Here is a 13,515-nt window from a genome sequence, read left to right as displayed (position 1 = left end):
TAAGTTGATGGAGCTAAGGCCTGAACTTTTCCCCAAAAGTCCCCTTCGTCTTTCTGCCCCCGATTCAGACGACGAGTCTGTGGATTTGGCTTTGACTGGGCAGTGAATTCAGCTGGGGGCCAGCCATCCCAGGCTGCCCACCGGGTGACAAGACCAGGACGTGGGAGGCCCCCGCTCAGAGGGGAACTGGGCGCCGGGACCTCGTCGACTGGCTCCGGCCCCTGGTCCTCCCAGCCGCCAGGCGGCGCGCGGGTTGCTGCTCCCGCCCTCTCGCCCTCCCGCCGCGTCCCTGCCCGGCTCCGGGCCCGCGGGGGCTGGCGGGAGCGCGATGGCGGCCGCCAGGAGGCTCATGGCGCTGGCTGCCGGCGTCTCCCCACGCCTGCGACTCCCGGGCCACCGCGCCACCGGGCGACAGGGACGCTCGCGCGGCCTCTCGTCAGGCTGCGTCCACCCCGATCACACGAAGGAGGCCGCCGAGGCCGAGGCAGGGGTGGCCCCTAGCGACCCCGGGGAAGGCGACGGAAGCATGGTGAACGGTGAGGGTCGGGCCGCGACGCCCTTGGCTCCCGGGGCTGTCAGAGCTGGGAGCACGGGCCGGGGTCGGGCCTGGCGGGCCGGAGCCCCTCTCCGCTAGTGGCCGAGACCGCCGGCCGTCGGCGGGCCGCAGCGCTGCTGTCGTAAAGCTCAGTGTGGCCCAGGCCCAAATTGACCCCGAGCGCGGAGGTTCGGGGACAGGAGCGCCTGCACCAGGCAAGAATAGGTAGGAGGCGCGGGACCTCGAGAGCGTGGGGGAAAACAGGAAAACATCTACCTGCCGCTCGAATGGGTGGTCAGGGATTGGAGCATCAAGGGTAAGCGCATCCTCAGCAGTGTGGTAAAGAGCCCAAAATACACTTGGTACTTCAGGATTTGAAGTAGAGACAGAATGATTCCCAGCGTTGTGTCTTCCTGAATAGCGCAGGAAATGAGACTGGTCAGAGCATCCCTGACTATCAGCCGTCAGTAGAGAGCCAACCTCCTCCTGCCCTGTAGAGCTGGAGAGGGGACCAGTGCACATCTGCCTGGGGGTCTAGTGGGCTTCTTAACTTTGGGTCCCTCTGTGGGAAGCCCTCTGAGTCTACTTAAATACTAGTCTTAACTGCTTGAATCTCAGTTGCTTTATAAATTTTTTTTTTTTATTACTTAAGATTCTGCTTATTTATTTGACAAAGAGATCACAGATATGTAGAGAGGGGGGGAACCAGAGAGAGAGGGGGAACCAGGCTTTCCGCTGAGCAGAGAGCCCGATGTGGGCCTCAATCCTGGACCCTGAGCCTGAGCCGAAGGCAGAGGCTTAACTCACTGAGCCACCCAGGCGCTCCGCTTTATAAATTCTTTAGAGGGAAACAGAGTCAGGCAGAGGGAAACAGAGTCAGGCAGAGGGAAACAGAGTCAGGCAGAATTCTCCTTCTTGGCCAGTTGACACAGTCATCTGCTTCAGGGAAACAGTCTCAACCCAGGATTAGGGTTACATCAGAACTCCTGGGGGGAGCTTCGTCAAAATAGAGTGGCTTCCCCAACATCACCACCATTCTCAAGTGTCTGATGAGGGTCAGGGTGGCCATTGTGGTGAAAAATCTCCCTGGTTGATGTATGACTGATGAGGGCAGGGGCATATGTACAAAGTTTCTCTTTTTGGAGCTGGTTTAAAGCCGAATATAACAGCAGAGACTGCAGGTGGTGAATGCAAAGGTTTCCCCATCTCCTCTGCCAGTCTCTGACCCTGCCTCTCTTGAAGGGTCGCTTTGGTGCTTTGGGGCCCTTCCTTCTGTTTTTAGCTGCTCCCGCCAGGCTTCTTCATGGCCTGGCTGAGCCCTGTGTCTGGCACAAGGTCTCTCTGGTTGGACATCTCACCCATTTGTACTCTGGGATTGATTCAAAGTACAAGTGAAAAAAAGTGAGGTACTTCTCAGTGTATGTGATGCATCCTGTCTCCACTTGACTCCAGCAAACTTGGGGGAGAAATAGCTTATGCATGTCTCAACTGTGGAGATCCCTGATCGATGTCCCTTCATATAATCTGGCTCTAAGTGGTCCTTTGCAGGACGCTAAAGTGCAAAAAGAGAGTGAGGGCCTGGTATTCAGACTTCGGGACTAACCCTCCCTTTTGTGTATTGTTTGTTTTAGGAGGGGCCTTGCATTGTCTTGATCTCCAGTTTGTGCGTGTGGTGGTGTTTTGTTTTTTGTTTTTGTTTTTGTTTTTTTTGTTGTTCAGTACCTTCTTTCAGACAAGGGGGGTTGCCGCCTAGGCTTCTGTAGCTGATGTATTAAGTCAGGATCTTACGGGGAAGCAGATGGAGGCTGTTTCTCCTCTGTGGTGTGTGGGTCCCTGGTCCTTCTCCTTCAGGAAGTGGTTGTGCAAGTGGGTCTGGTTGTGCACGTTTATTGACCCCTCTAAACCTGAAGCCATTCCTCCCTCCTTTACCAACATGCTCCTGGGTGGTTTGGGGTCATGGGCCAGCGTCCTCAGTATCCAGCCCAGGGTTGTCCTGATACACCCCGTGGCGTTTTTAAAAGAAAAAGAGCGACTATAATGCTTCTGTTCTTATTTTCTTAGCTTCTAGGGACCTATTAAAAGAGTTCCCACAGCCCAAAAACCTTCTCAACAGTGTAATTGGAAGAGCCCTCGGCATCTCACATGCAAAGGACAAACTGGTCTACGTGCACACGAATGGACCGAAGAAAAAGGTAAGTCCCTGGTGGCTGGGGGAGGTGTTGGTGTGACTCTCAGGAAAGAGGTTGGCTGCCCTTTTCTCCCCCGGGTTTCTTGGTCAGGCAGGCCATAGAGTGGGTTTGGTGAATTGAATGAAAATGGTCAGCAGAGACTCTCAAAGCAGAGTGAGGTCTGAAAAAGAGCCTAGTTTGGAGAAAGGGAACATGGGAGATGAGGTGAGGAGCTCCTCTCTTGGGTATGCCAGGCCTCTGCCCTGATCCCTGGTTCTGGTCCCTGTTGAAGAACTGGGACTGCAGAGGGTCAGAGTTGATAAAAATTCCTGTTCCTAGAGTCTCGTAGGTCCTGGGACCCACAGAAGCTTGCAGGCAAACCATTCTGAATGAAGATTTTTAACAATAAAGATGGGTCCCACCTTGCTCTCTGGCTAGAACATGGCACTTTGAAGAAGCAAAACAACTTGAGGTGGGATGAACGGCTTGAGGATGGGAAGGTTGAGCCTCACGGGGGTTAACCGTGGGCGTGGGGTGCAGCCTGCACTCGGCTCAGCTGCCATCAGGCCCCCAGCAACTCCGTGTGATCTGTGGCAGCTCTGTGGTCTCCAGGGGCCAGGGGCCTGATTCTCTCTTCTCTTCCCCAGAAAGTCACCCTCCACATAAAGTGGCCCAAGAGCGTGGAGGTAGAAGGCTATGGCAGCAAGAAGATCGACGCCGAGCGGCAGGCTGCAGCGGCGGCCTGCCAGCTGTTCAAGGTGACCCTGCCCTGGCCAGAGCCAGGCCGACCTCCGTCCTGGGAAGGCCCTCGCCCTGGGCTCTGATGGGCTTTCTGGTACCCAGTGCCTCTTGGTGGAGGCTCACGGGTGTTCACTCACTCACCTGTTCTCTCCACCTCGTTCTTTTCTTGCTGGGCAGCCAACAAGGGAATACTTGGGTGTTCTGGTTTGGTTTGGTTTTTGCCACTATAGTTACCTACTTTCTGTGGTTTCAGAAAACACAGAGGAGAGCTCTTGGTAAAGGCTCCCGTCGTACAGCACCGTGGATGTACTTCCATTTTGGTTTCTGTTTTTCTTTTCCCATGATTTCACGTGGGTGTTCCTGCACCCACACGGTTTTCTGCTCCTTGGAATAGAAGCGCAGTTGTTGCTTCTCTCACTTCCCAGTGGTTGGGCATGGGCTGCTTTCAGGTTCTTGGTTACCCAGTATTTAACTAGCCCTGCAGCGCTACTCACCAGCCTTCCTGTCCGTCCCTAACGGGCTCCCTTTGTGGCTGCGCCAACCTTGAGTCTTGCTCTGTCTCCTCGGTCTTTGTTTCTGCTCCAGTGAGGACAGAGCTGTAGGGTGGGTGTTCCACCAGATTCTCTCCCACCGAATCCGCCGCCTTCACTGCCCCCGCCTGCTCCCTGTGTCTGAGGAGGAAGGGCCATCTTCCTCGTCGGGGCCCCACCCCCCCCTTCTCTTTCTGTGGACTTCGAATACACTTCGGTGTCCTGACTCCCTCCCCTTGGCCCTGCTTCCACAGTTGCCAGAGAGCAGACAGCACCCTGTGCTTGTGGTGTGCATCCTCCCCGCTGCGGGTTTGTGTCCCTCATCCTGCTCACCAGTTGCTTTCTCCCCACCGTGGCTGACGGATAGCAGTGGTCACCAGGTGACTGTTGAATGACTGGAACAACGCTTTTTCCGGCCAGCCTTTCGGTCCTCGCCTTACTTGAGTGTTTCGGGCCTGGAGCCTCCTCCCTCCCCTCTCCGGGTCACTACAGGCTCTTCTCCCACCTTCTGTTGACATCTGTTTTCTCTCTACCCCTTTCCCCCCCTGGGGAAATGTTCTCTCTTCGTGGTTGAGCCACCATCTGCTGAATTTCTCAGAAATCTCCCATCTTTCAGAACAGCTCTAACTTGGGGAGTCTCAGCAGGGGCTTGAGGGGGGGAATCTCAACAGGGTGTTGGGGGGACGGATCCGGACATGGATTTGGCAGCGTCTGGAGACATTTTGGGGCCCACAACTGGAGGAGTGCTCCTGGCGAGAGGCCAGGGATGCTTCTTTTTTTTTTTTTTTTTTTTTAAAGATTTTTCTTTATTTGACAGAGAGAGAGAAATCACAAGTAGGCAGAGAGGCAGGCAGAGAGAGGAGAGAAAGCAGGGTCCCTGCGGAGCAGAGAGCCGGACGTGGGGCTCGATCCCAGGACCCTGGGATCATGACCTGAGCTGAAGGCAGAGGCTTTAACCCACTGAGCCACCCAGGTGCCCCCCAGGGATGCTTCTTTTTTTTTTTTAAAGATTTATTTATTTATTTGACAGAGAGAGATCACAAGTAGGCAGAGAGAGAGAGAGGAGGAAGCAGGCTCCCTGCTGAGCAGAGAGCCCGATGCGGGACTCGATCCCAGGACCCCGAGATCATGACCTGAGCCGAAGGCAGCGGCTTAACCCACTGAGCCACCCAGGCGCCCCCCCAGGGATGCTTCTTAAGGCCCCACGGTACACAGGGCAACATCCCACAGCAAGGAATTAGCTGGTCCCAATGCCAGTAGTGCTGCGGGTGAGAGATTCTTCTCTGACGTTTGAAGGTGGACTCGGTGCAGCAAGTCATGGTCACGTCCCTCCCCCGCCCTCTCTCTGTCCCTATCTCTGCTGTGCTCATAGCCTCTTTTTTGATTCATTTGTTGAATTGTGGTAAGTTACCCAAAATATAAAATTTACCATCTTAACCATTTTTCAGCGAACAGTTGAGTATTGGTAAGCATTGTGCATCAAGTCTCCAGAACTTTCTCACCTGGCAAAACTGAACTTCCAGAGCCATTTAACAGCAAATTCCCTTCCCGTCAGCCACTGGCAGCCACCGACCTGCTGATTCTATGAGTTCGACTCCTCTGGGACTTCATAGCCTCATATAAGTGGAATCCTACAGTATTTGTCTCTTTGTCTCTGGCTTATTGGACTTGCATGGTGTCCTCAGGGTCCGTTCACGGAGCCTGTGCCAGAACTGAGGCGCACTCCCTGGTCTGGCCGTGCTGCATCCGGTTTGTGCACTCCTGCGCCGATGGCCACTTCGGTTGTTTCCAGCTCTCGGCCCTTGCGGATGCTGCCACTGCGAGCATGAGTGTACAATGAGTCTCCTCAGGACGCTGCTGTCAGTGCCCAGAAATGGAATTGTTGGATCACATGGTAGTTCTCTTCTTAATTCTTGTAAGGAATTGCCGTGCTTGTCCCACGGTGGCTGTAGCGCTTCATGTTCCCACCCACAGGGCACAGGCTCGCTCTGTCTGTACCGGCGCTTCGGGATGTGGGTTTTGGCAGCTGTCCTCGTGCGCGTTGGGTGGGATCCCTTAATTTTGACTGGCATTTCCCTAATGCGTACTGACGTTGGGCATCTTTTCTTTTCTGTCTCTTTTTTAAGGTAAATTCTTAAGTTTTGTGTTGACTGCACAGAGCTTTCTCTGTAGGTAAGAGATCACATCCCAATGGGTAGATCTTGTACAGATCAGCTGGAAAGGACAGAATGAGCTGAAGAGAGTGTTTGCTTTTCACATCCCCAGGCCTGGTCCTTGCCCGTCAGAAGGAGGTAGCTCTGTCGGTCTTCACAGCTCCCAGAAGCATCTTTGCTCACTGTCCTTCCGTTGCCTTCCCTGTGGGAAACACACAGCTTCAGAGCACAGGGAGCTGCGTTAGAACCGAACGGAGTCTCCCTTCTGAGACGTGAGGGGGGAAGGCCTGCTTTCATCAAGTCTTCTTGCCCTGATGGAGTTGAAAATGAGGCACAAGTTCTAAAGGGCAGCGTTAAACCAAGCTGGCGATGGATTTGTGGAAAATGAAGTTCCATAGTCACATACAGTAATTGGTTTTATTTGGGGGGAAGGGAGTTTCTCCCCCAAATGTTCCTAACGCAGGTGGGAGGAGGTGTTGGGGTTTTGTGCCTGAATGGGTCATCTCGCGCCACGAGCAGCTACAGTTTCGGAGGCCGTGTTGGCGTCTTGTGTTTATTCCATTTGTGTCTCTTTGGAGAAATGTGTGACGTTCTTGGTCTGTTGTTTAAGAGGGTGGATGTTAAGCAGGAGTCCTTTCGGTGTTCTGGAGTTCACAGCCTTTCCATTCCCCAGCGCGCACGCTCGGTTCCACAGCTCCTTCCTCCCCCTGCCCCCTCCAGAGCAGAGTGTGTATGGGCATTGCCCTCCTGCTCGGTGCCTCTTGCCGCGGCACGGAAGTCACTAAGAGCAAATGCCCGAGCAGCTTAGCCAGACTTGGATTGGAATTATGTTCCTTATGTTCATCTGGCTTCTCCGTTTGTGGTTCCTTAGAGCCTGGTCACCTGCATTTTTGTTCTGCCTCATGGGTTTGAAGTTTCCTGTGGGCAGGGACCGGGTCTCGTTTCTCCTGGTGACGCGCAGGGGAGCCAGCTCGTTGCTTTGTGTGTGCTGGAGACTCCGCACGTTTTATTGGGTATTCTCTGTGGAAGAGAATGAAGCTATAGTATGTTTTAAAATAAGACATTCTGTGTGAAGGCTTTACAAGTATCCCAGGTTATTTTTAGAATACGCTCTCAGCATAGGGTTCTTTGGTCAGACGGGAGATAGATCTGTTTTGTAGGGTGGGCTCCATTTTTCCTAACTGCTGTATTCACCGAAGCTTTCTAGATCACTTTGTGAATGTATCAGCTTTCCCACTGCCCGTGGGTTTTTGTTGTTGTTGTTGTTGTTTCAGTTTTTTGTCTAATAGATGTAAGAGTTTACCTTGTCATTTTCATGTGTCAGAGTTAGACATGTGCACTCTTACCCAGTTCTGGCCTGGGGGCTCGGGCGGGCGGATGGGTGCAAAGGTATGGCTCCTGCATAGGGGACTTGCAGTGTAAGGGGGCAGGTTTTGGACAGACTGAGGCATGAGGATGCCCCCTCACAACACTCCTCCCCCCCCCCAGGGCTGGGGACTGCTGGGTCCCCGAAACGAGCTGTTTGATGCAGCCAAATACCGTGTGCTAGCCGATCGCTTTGGCTCTCCGGCTGACAGCTGGTGGCGCCCGGAACCCACCATGCCACCTACTTCCTGGCGGCAGCTGAACCCTGAGAGCATTCGGCCAGGGGGCCCTGGGGGCCTATCCCGCTCCTTGGGCCGGGAGGAAGAGGAGGATGAGGAGGAAGAGCTGGAAGAGGGGACCATTGATGTCACTGACTTCCTGTCCATGACGCAGCAGGACTCCCACACCCCACTCAGGGACTCGAGGTACAGCTGGATGTGGGGGATGCAGGGAAGCTGGCTGCACCTTGACATAGGGATGGGGGGTGTTTCCTGGGAAGCTTGTTCATATCGGTACGTCGGTACGCCTGCCATTGTGCTGTGTGGCTGGGCTTCCGCAGGACGGCAGCAGGGACCCTTCCTCCGGGCATACTTGGGTCCCACTGAGGCCCAGCCACTACTCTGCCTGCCCCTGGGCCCCTACCCCCTGCCCGTAGTTACCTGGGGGAACGGAGGGAGCAGCAGTCATGCTGTGTGTCTGAGGGGATCATAGGCCATGCGAAGATGCTGGGCCTGCCGTCTTTTCGTGCCTCTTGCTGCCTCCTGCGCCCCTGCGCTGTCCCGGCCCCCTGGGCCTCAGAGCCTGAGGTGAATGGACCCAGGAAGAGAGAGATTTTTCACCTGAACTTTTGGTCCTCCCAGGGGGGGTTCCTTTGAAATGACAGACGATGACAGTGCTATTAGGGCTCTGACCCAGTTTCCGCTTCCCAAGAACCTTCTGGCCAAAGTGATTCAGATAGCAACATCGTCCTCCACAGCTAAGGTGAGTCGGGTCTCTGTGAAGTGTGTGTGGGTGGGGAGCTGGCTTGGTTGTGTCTGCTTGTCCCTGGGACCGGGTAGGAGAGGATCTGCAGGTATGTGTGAGCTCTGCCCTTAGCCGGCACATAGGCCAGGCGGGGGGCTCGGGGTCCTTGGACTATAAAGAAGGTGATGCGGCTGGGACTGAGTGGCGGGTGGTGTGGGAACTTGGGGTGAGCTAGCTCCGTGGGAATGGGAGACCCGAGTTCGGTCCGGGGTGGCTGGCAGGAGTGGCATAGAGGTGGCGCTGTCTGGCTGAGGTTGAGTTTCATCTCTGTGGCCGGGCCTCGGGCTTCGGTCAGCATAGCTTCTCCCTAGGGCTAAGGGCTTTATGCACCCCCAGAATATGCCTGGTTCTGGCTCATGCTGACAGGTTCGACCGACAGCTGCCAACATCCCTGTTTGCTTCAGAGGTGCTGAGAGCACAGTGGGCTTGGAGGGTAGGTGGCGGCCCTGGCCAGACACTGTCTTCTGCTTCAAAACCACGGGATGGCTGGAGAGGCCAGCCCTGGCCTAGGGAGCCATGGCCCTATCGGGGCTGGCTTCTGCTGCCCAGTGGCCCATCTCGTGTGTCCGATATTTGGCACCTGTTGAGATGGGGGTTCATTTTCCATTGCTGGATTCCTTGGGATTCTGAGAACTGCTTTCTCTGCCTTTCTATAGCCATTTCTCTTGCCTTTCATGTAGAACCTCATGCAGTTCCATACCGTGGGCACCAAGACCAAGCTGTCCACCCTCACTCTGCTCTGGCCCTGTCCCATGACCTTTGTCGCCAAAGGGCGCCGCAAAGCGGAGGCTGAGAATAAGGCGGCGGCCCTGGCCTGCAAGAAACTGAAGGTGAGTCGGGACGGGGCAGTCCCTGGCATGATGTGTGCGAGGTCTTGGAGCCCCCCTACCTTTGGCAAATCGGTCCAGTTCTCCAGGAAATGGAATCCACCACACCAGGCCTTTGGCCTGAGCACAAAAGCATCTGATGTCCAAGCCTTGCTTGTCAGGCCGTGTGGCTGCTGTTCCCAGGAATATCCTACTCCCTCCGAAGGTGCTTTGCTTGGAGCTCGGCCTTATTGGTCTGTTGCCAGAATCCAGGTGAATTAGGGAGGGGACATGGGTGTTGTTTAGAATGGCTGGGGGAATGGTGCCCTTGCTGAGAGGCAGACTTGGTATCCAGAAAGATCTAGATTACCTGGGCTTTGTGGGCAAAATGGATCATAAGGTGCTACCTCCGTGAGCCCCAAGGTGAGGCAGTTAGAGGCTCCGGAGTCCAGCTGTGTGCAGTGGTGGGAGCCAGCGCTGCCATGACTGCCCCAGAAGTGGGTGATCTGAACACACAGCAGCACAGTTTTGTGTGCAGAGAAAGAGGGCGAGGAGGCCCTGCTCTTTGCTCTGGTCAGATAGACCTTTGGTGCATGTTGGGCTCTGGGAACCCCATTTTAGCCACAGCTGCTGGTGAGAGTGAGAGCCAAGAGAATGGAGGAGGGATCAGGGCAGCTGGGAGTGCAGTCCGTTAAGCATGCAACTCTTGGTTTCAGCTCAGGTCATGTTCTCAGGGTCCTGGGATCAAGCCCTGGATGTAGAGCTCAGGGCTCAGCAGGGAGTCTGCTTGAGAGTCTCTCCCTCTGCCCTTCCCCCGACTTGCATGTGTGCACTCACTCAAAGAGGTGAATGAATGAAATCTCAAAAAAAAAAAAAAAGAAAGAAAGAGAGAGGTACGGTACCTGTGGCTCTGGTGATGGATGGAACTTTGTGGAAGTCTTGAGTCTTAGCTGGATAGACACTGAGGATCCGGAGCCTCGCAGTGTGGGCGTGTCACAGGAAGGAGCCAGCTCCCAGGTGGCAGTGGTGCGGTGCGCACAGCTGGCTGGTCGCTGGTCAGAGGCCTCGCGGACAAACCCGCAGGCCTGGGAAAGGTGGAAGCCTGAGAGAGGCGGTTGTGTGAGCACCTCTGTGCCCCAGGGACTAGATGCTTGCCCTTGGGGTTGGCCCGGAGCCCAGAGGGAGTTGGTGAGCCCTTGTGGGGGTAGTATTCCTGAAGGAGGGAGTCTTGGGGGGCAAGCAGTCCTGATGGCACAGGGGACAGGAGCACGGGAGTAGGGTGGACAGACCGGTTTTGCACACCTGCCTGAGGTGTTGGGACATGGGACTTGGGGCATGTGTTTATCAAGTTGTACGAATAGACATTTCTAAGAAATTCTATCTACGTTTGTCTGATGGGGTCACGGGAGGAATGGGTGCCATGTGGAGACAGGGCGGGATGGCAGCTGGTCCAGAAAGGTTGCAGGGGGGCTTGTGCTTTGGAGGTAGTGAAAACAGGGTGCCGTAAGGCTCTGATGGGGTCCGTAAGGGCCCGGCCCCCCTGGCTTAGAGGTCCGTACTGGGAATTCGTAGAGATGAGGTTGGGCTGTCACGGGGGCCCCGCTGTTCCAGGAGAGGTTTCTGAGGGGCATTCCTCCCGGACCTGTCGCATCCTGTTCTGGGGATGATTTTTAACTAGTTATGTTTTGGGACAGGGTGGAGATTACATTTTCCAGGTTCCTAATTGTTCTTCTCTGTACAATGTCTGCTAAAACCCAAAATCTCATAGAGAAATGTTTGCTCTGCATGATTTTGCTCAAGCTCCTGAGCCAGTGTGGGCTGGTTCTGGGGCGGCAGGGGCCTGGAGCGAGCCATGCATGTCCCCTCTGCAGAGCCTGGGCCTGGTGGACCGCAACAATGAGCCGCTTACCCACGCCATGTATAACCTGGCCTCTCTGCGTGAACTGGGTGAGACGCAGCGCCGGCCGTGCACCATCCAGGTGCCTGAGCCCATCCTCCGAAAGATAGAGACCTTCCTGAACCATGTAAGAGAGCCCAGAGAATCCCTCCCCAACCCCGCCCCTGGCTCCTTCCAGTTTCTCCTGACTGAAGGCCTCCGGGTGCAGTGGGCATTGCCACCCACCCCTTGTCCCCACTGAGGCTGGAGCCGGGAGCGCCCTGGCCCCAAGCAGCCCAGTCTCGCCCGCGAGAGTCCTTAGGCAGTTGTGCACGGAGCCCCCCGCCAGCGGGCTGGGTCACGGTGTCCGGCCCGGGTGAACCGTGTGGAGGGTCTCGAGTGAATGAGGAAGGAAGTATCTGGCCTTCACCGCTGTGCTTGCTTCTCCCATCCCTCAGTACCCTGTGGACAGTTCGTGGATCTCTCCGGAGCTCCGGCTGCAGAGCGAGGACGTCTTGCCCCTGGGCAAGGACTCAGGGCCCCTGAGTGACCCTATCACAGGCAAGCCCTACGTGCCCCTGTCAGAAGCAGAGGAGGTACGTCTGAGCCAGAACTTGCTGGAGCTGTGGCGGCGGCGAGGGCCAGTCTGGCAGGAGGCCCCCCAGCTCCCTGTGGACCCGCATCGGGACACCATCCTCAACGCCATCGAGCAGCACCCAGTGGTGGTCATCTCTGGGGACACGGGCTGCGGCAAGACCACGCGCATCCCCCAGCTGCTGCTGGAGCGCTACGTGACCGAGGGCCGCGGCGCACGCTGCAACGTGATTATCACGCAACCGCGTCGCATCTCCGCTGTGTCCGTGGCACAGCGGGTCAGCCATGAACTGGGCCCCTCCTTGCGCCGGAACGTGGGCTTCCAGGTGCGGTTGGAAAGCAAGCCCCCGGCCCGCGGCGGAGCCCTGCTCTTCTGCACCGTGGGCATCCTGCTGCGGAAGCTGCAGAGCAACCCCAGCCTGGAGGGTGTGAGCCACGTCATTGTGGATGAGGTCCACGAGCGGGACGTGAACACGGACTTCCTGCTGATTCTGCTCAAGGGCCTGCAGCGGCTCAACCCAGCCCTGCGACTTGTGCTCATGAGCGCCACGGGCGATAACGAGCGCTTCTCCCGCTATTTTGGCGGCTGCCCTGTCATCAAGGTGCCGGGCTTCATGTACCCGGTCAAGGAGCACTACTTGGAGGACATCCTGGCCAAGCTGGGCAAGCACCAGTACCCGCACCGGCACCGGCACCACGAGGTGAGGGGACCCGCCCGCCCACCCCGGCCATTCCTCTGGCTTCCCCGCCTCCCTGCCCCTGTGGCACCATGGCCTTGGGCAAGGCTGTGCTCCCAAGTCTGTGTCCTTGACAGAAACAGAACAGTCAGGGTTCCTGGGCAGGGGGTAGTAAGGGTTGGGCAGGGGTGACCTGTTGAGGGCCTTAGCCTCGCTGAGTCACAGACCAGCTGCGTCCTTGCCCTGGGCCTGTGACTGTGGCCTTTCCCCCCAACCCCCCAGTCTGAGGATGAGTGCGCACTCGATTTGGACCTCGTGACGGATCTGGTTCTGCACATTGATGCCCGAGGGGAGCCAGGTGGGTGCTCTCCCCTCTGCCTTGTGCCCACCCTGACTGCCAGCTGCCGAGAGTGACGGCTCACGCCTGCAGGGCCCCTTTACAGGTGGAATCCTCTGCTTCCTGCCTGGTTGGCAGGAGATAAAAGGAGTACAGCAACGCCTCCAGGAGGCCCTGGGCATGCACGAAAGCAAGTACCTCATCCTGCCAGGTGAGAGTGGGCGAGTGGGGCGCGATGGCCCCCAGACACTGGTCTTGCCCTCTGGCCTGGGGACTCTAACCCAGCGGGGACTCCAGGGGCCTGGGTTTCTGATCAGCCAGCCCTGCTTCTGCTGGCTTTTCCACCTTGAGTGGGCATATGTAGTCTTGATCTGGGTCTCAGTTCCATCAAAATGGGATCAAAATTGTTGTCCTGTGGCCTCATCACAGGGAGCAGGAGCTGTGCCCATAACCAGCATGTTCTTGCTGCCCACCAGTGCACTCCAACATCCCCATGATGGACCAGAAGGCCATATTCCAACAGCCGCCAGTTGGGGTGCGCAAGATTGTGTTGGCCACCAATATCGCAGAGACGTCGATCACAGTCAATGATATTGTGCATGTGGTGGACAGCGGTCTGCACAAGGAGGAGCGCTATGACCTGAAGACCAAGGTGGCACCCATCTCCTGGGCCCAGCCAGCCCCTGTTCCGAGGTGGCCCCCAGCCCAGA

General features: G+C 56.4%; 1 protein-coding gene across 10 annotated transcripts in view; it reads left to right on the top strand.

Moving 5' to 3' along the window:
* DHX30 (DExH-box helicase 30) overlaps positions 1 to 13,515 on the top strand; it is a 30,052-nt gene that overhangs the window by 14,315 nt on the left and 2,222 nt on the right. For 9 of the 10 annotated variants that reach the window (XM_045080529.1, XM_045080527.1, XM_045080537.1 and 6 more), the window contains 10 exons: positions 2,597 to 2,727; positions 3,351 to 3,461; positions 7,616 to 7,917; positions 8,353 to 8,473; positions 9,196 to 9,345; positions 11,193 to 11,345; positions 11,656 to 12,492; positions 12,751 to 12,826; positions 12,912 to 13,016; positions 13,282 to 13,457. In XM_045080529.1, the coding sequence (XP_044936464.1) occupies positions 2,597 to 2,727; positions 3,351 to 3,461; positions 7,616 to 7,917; positions 8,353 to 8,473; positions 9,196 to 9,345; positions 11,193 to 11,345; positions 11,656 to 12,492; positions 12,751 to 12,826; positions 12,912 to 13,016; positions 13,282 to 13,457 (2,162 nt within the window). Of the gene's footprint in view, positions 1 to 292; positions 537 to 2,596; positions 2,728 to 3,350; positions 3,462 to 7,615; positions 7,918 to 8,352; positions 8,474 to 9,195; positions 9,346 to 11,192; positions 11,346 to 11,655; positions 12,493 to 12,750; positions 12,827 to 12,911; positions 13,017 to 13,281; positions 13,458 to 13,515 lie in introns of those variants that run through there. The other variant, XM_004760753.3, reaches the window with a different exon arrangement.

The sequence above is a fragment of the Mustela putorius genome, unplaced genomic scaffold (assembly GCF_011764305.1).
Source record: "Mustela putorius furo isolate JIRA1106 unplaced genomic scaffold, ASM1176430v1.1 tig00000095_pilon_pilon_pilon, whole genome shotgun sequence".
Taxonomy (NCBI): Eukaryota; Metazoa; Chordata; class Mammalia; order Carnivora; family Mustelidae; genus Mustela; species Mustela putorius.
The sequence above is the reverse complement of the archived record's forward strand: the minus strand, read 5'-3'. Positions and strand labels throughout refer to the sequence as shown.